The 2,172-nt window shown below is 48.1% G+C and overlaps 2 protein-coding genes across 2 annotated transcripts; one reads left to right on the top strand and one right to left on the bottom strand.

Moving 5' to 3' along the window:
* Nucleotides 1-22: 22 nt before the first annotated feature.
* PPTG_16194 (hypothetical protein) lies at nt 23-589 on the top strand (the record flags this gene model as incomplete). The annotated part of the gene is made up of 1 exon (XM_008913813.1): nt 23-589. One exon carries the CDS (start codon nt 23-25, stop codon nt 587-589), a length of 567 nt encoding a protein of 188 aa, XP_008912061.1.
* Nucleotides 590-1,451: 862 nt separating this feature from the next.
* PPTG_23900 (hypothetical protein) lies at nt 1,452-2,027 on the bottom strand (the record flags this gene model as incomplete). Its single annotated transcript, XM_008913812.1, has 3 exons — nt 1,452-1,467; nt 1,643-1,892; nt 1,958-2,027. The coding sequence occupies 3 exons, from the start codon at nt 2,025-2,027 to the stop codon at nt 1,452-1,454; spliced, it is 336 nt and encodes a 111-aa protein (XP_008912060.1).
* Nucleotides 2,028-2,172: the final 145 nt, after the last annotated feature.

Here is a 2,172-nt window from a genome sequence, read left to right as displayed (position 1 = left end):
CATTTGCACTCGCAATATTGACATGGTTGATCGGACAGTGTACAAGAACTACTTACTGACTAAAGTGTTTCCGGCAATTAAGGAAAAGTGGCCAAGAAAGGACCGCGGGCAGGTTATCTTTGTTCAACAAGATAACGCAAAGCCGCATGTTCCACCGTCCGAACCGGACATCGTTGCAGCGGGAACCGAAGGAGGCTGGAACATCAGGATTTGGTGTCAAGCTCCCAATTCGCCGGATCTAAATTGTCTCGACTTGGGAGTATTCGCGTCCATGCAGAGCCTACAGCATCGTTTACCAAGAAAGGGTATCGCAGCTCTTATTGCGTCGGTGGAGGAGGCGTATCGAGACATGAAGACTGACACTGTGGATAATATCTTCCTGTCTCTACAGGCGTGCATGCTGGAAATCCTGCGACAGAAGGGAGGGAATTTGTACAAGACACCACACCTGGGAAAGGCAAAGCTCCGGCGAGCCAAGCTGTTGCCTGTTAGCTTGTCGTGTAGCAGGGATCTATACGAAGCAGCAATTGTATTGCTTAGAGCTGCTAGTCGTGGCAGCGCACTGCTTTTCGATTCTTCTTCCATTTAACACTTTCAATATGATTTGAAAATTGATATCACTTGTTCAATAAGATTTGGCAAACAAAAAACCTCCCAACCTGTCATATTGCCTTCCTGCAATCATTATCAACCAGAGGAAGTACAACCTTCTGATGCGTAGTCGAGGCAATCGCCGTCTTCGCTGTGCACAACAGCTTCGCCACCACTGTCGTCATCGTCTGAAGAGCCAAAAAGAGAAGTCCCTTGGATAGTAGAGGAAGCGGGCCTTGTTCGAAGGGTACTAGTACGTTGAGGTACTTCTTCGAACGCATCCTCTTCAAACTGATCACTGGATACGGCATTTCCAGATTCAATGTCTCATAATACGCGCATAGTTAGTTTACAATCAGTATCATTGTATATGCCGACGACGCAGCATTTCTAGAGATCCCAACTGCAACGGGGCTGCCGTAGCTAACGTCAGAGGAAGCCGTACGACTCAAAGCGTCCCTAAAACTAAGTTCCTTATCCGAAGGAAACTTACAGCCTAAGAACCAGGGCTCAAAGTTATTAAGAACACTAATAACTTTTATGTTTCAAAACCAGAAGTGTTTTATTTATTCTTATTGCGGCCAAGCCACTATCTATGTTTAACTATATAGCATAGTTAAACCTAATCAAAAGCATATCGTGTGGCCCTCAGCCTATATAGTGAGGCCACTGTTAACTCTACGAGTCATGTACTGACAGTCTGTTAACTCTTCGGGTACTCCGTACCCATGTGTGCGCCACACACATGTAACCCCGTTACAACAACCCTGGTTGGTGGCGGCGAAGGAGTAGTTGAGTTAGCTGCCGGTGGCGGGTCTTCTTTTAGAGCTGCACCTAAGACTGTCAATTCAGCAACCTCGCTACCAGATATAGGAGCTACACACAAAGTTAGACGTTAGTAGAGCTCAGACAACTGAAAGCGCTGGATATAAAGATCATTACATTTCGCAGTACACGCTGAACTTAGCGCTTGGACAGCTGCCGTCGATTGAACTCCAGGTGGGACAGCAATGCTGTGTTAGTTACAACAGCAAAGACACATCCAACATACCTCGTACCAGTGGCGTAGTGTGCGAGTACGCGATCTTCACCCAAAAAGTAGTCCTTGCCCTCGAACGCTATTGGCGTTCCGGCCTGGCGGGATAAATCCCCATCGAGTCTCAATTGCGCGGGCAGGCGGCAGCTTGTGCGTTCATCCGCTCGCTTTCCGCTGGCTCCAAATGAGACGCGAGGTCGGCGACCCGCTGTCAACGATGCTCTCCGCGCGGCGCTTTCCTCGAGCAGCACCCAGTTTTGGTCAACTAGGCGAATTCTGAAATGAGGATGGTTTGCTGGCTACTCAAATACTCCCTGCAAGTCATCATACCTGATGTGGGGTTTGTGTGGACAACCTGCAGCAAATAATAATCCAAAAGGTTGGACAGAGACCGTGACATCTTCCCGCGCCCTTTTCTTGGTATAGCGGACAGAAACAGCCCTGCACCTTGACTTCATTTTTGGATGCCCTGTAGCAGTGGCAGGCGCAAAAACAACTTCGAGTAAACAAAAGCCAAGTATAGCGTGGTTCCTGGGCTGTATATA

The sequence above is a fragment of the Phytophthora parasitica genome (assembly GCF_000247585.1).
Source record: "Phytophthora parasitica INRA-310 unplaced genomic scaffold supercont2.56, whole genome shotgun sequence".
In the NCBI taxonomy this organism is placed as follows: domain Eukaryota; phylum Oomycota; class Peronosporomycetes; order Peronosporales; family Peronosporaceae; genus Phytophthora; species Phytophthora nicotianae.
Note: the sequence above shows the minus strand (reverse complement) of the source record. Positions and strands in the feature narration are given on the sequence as shown.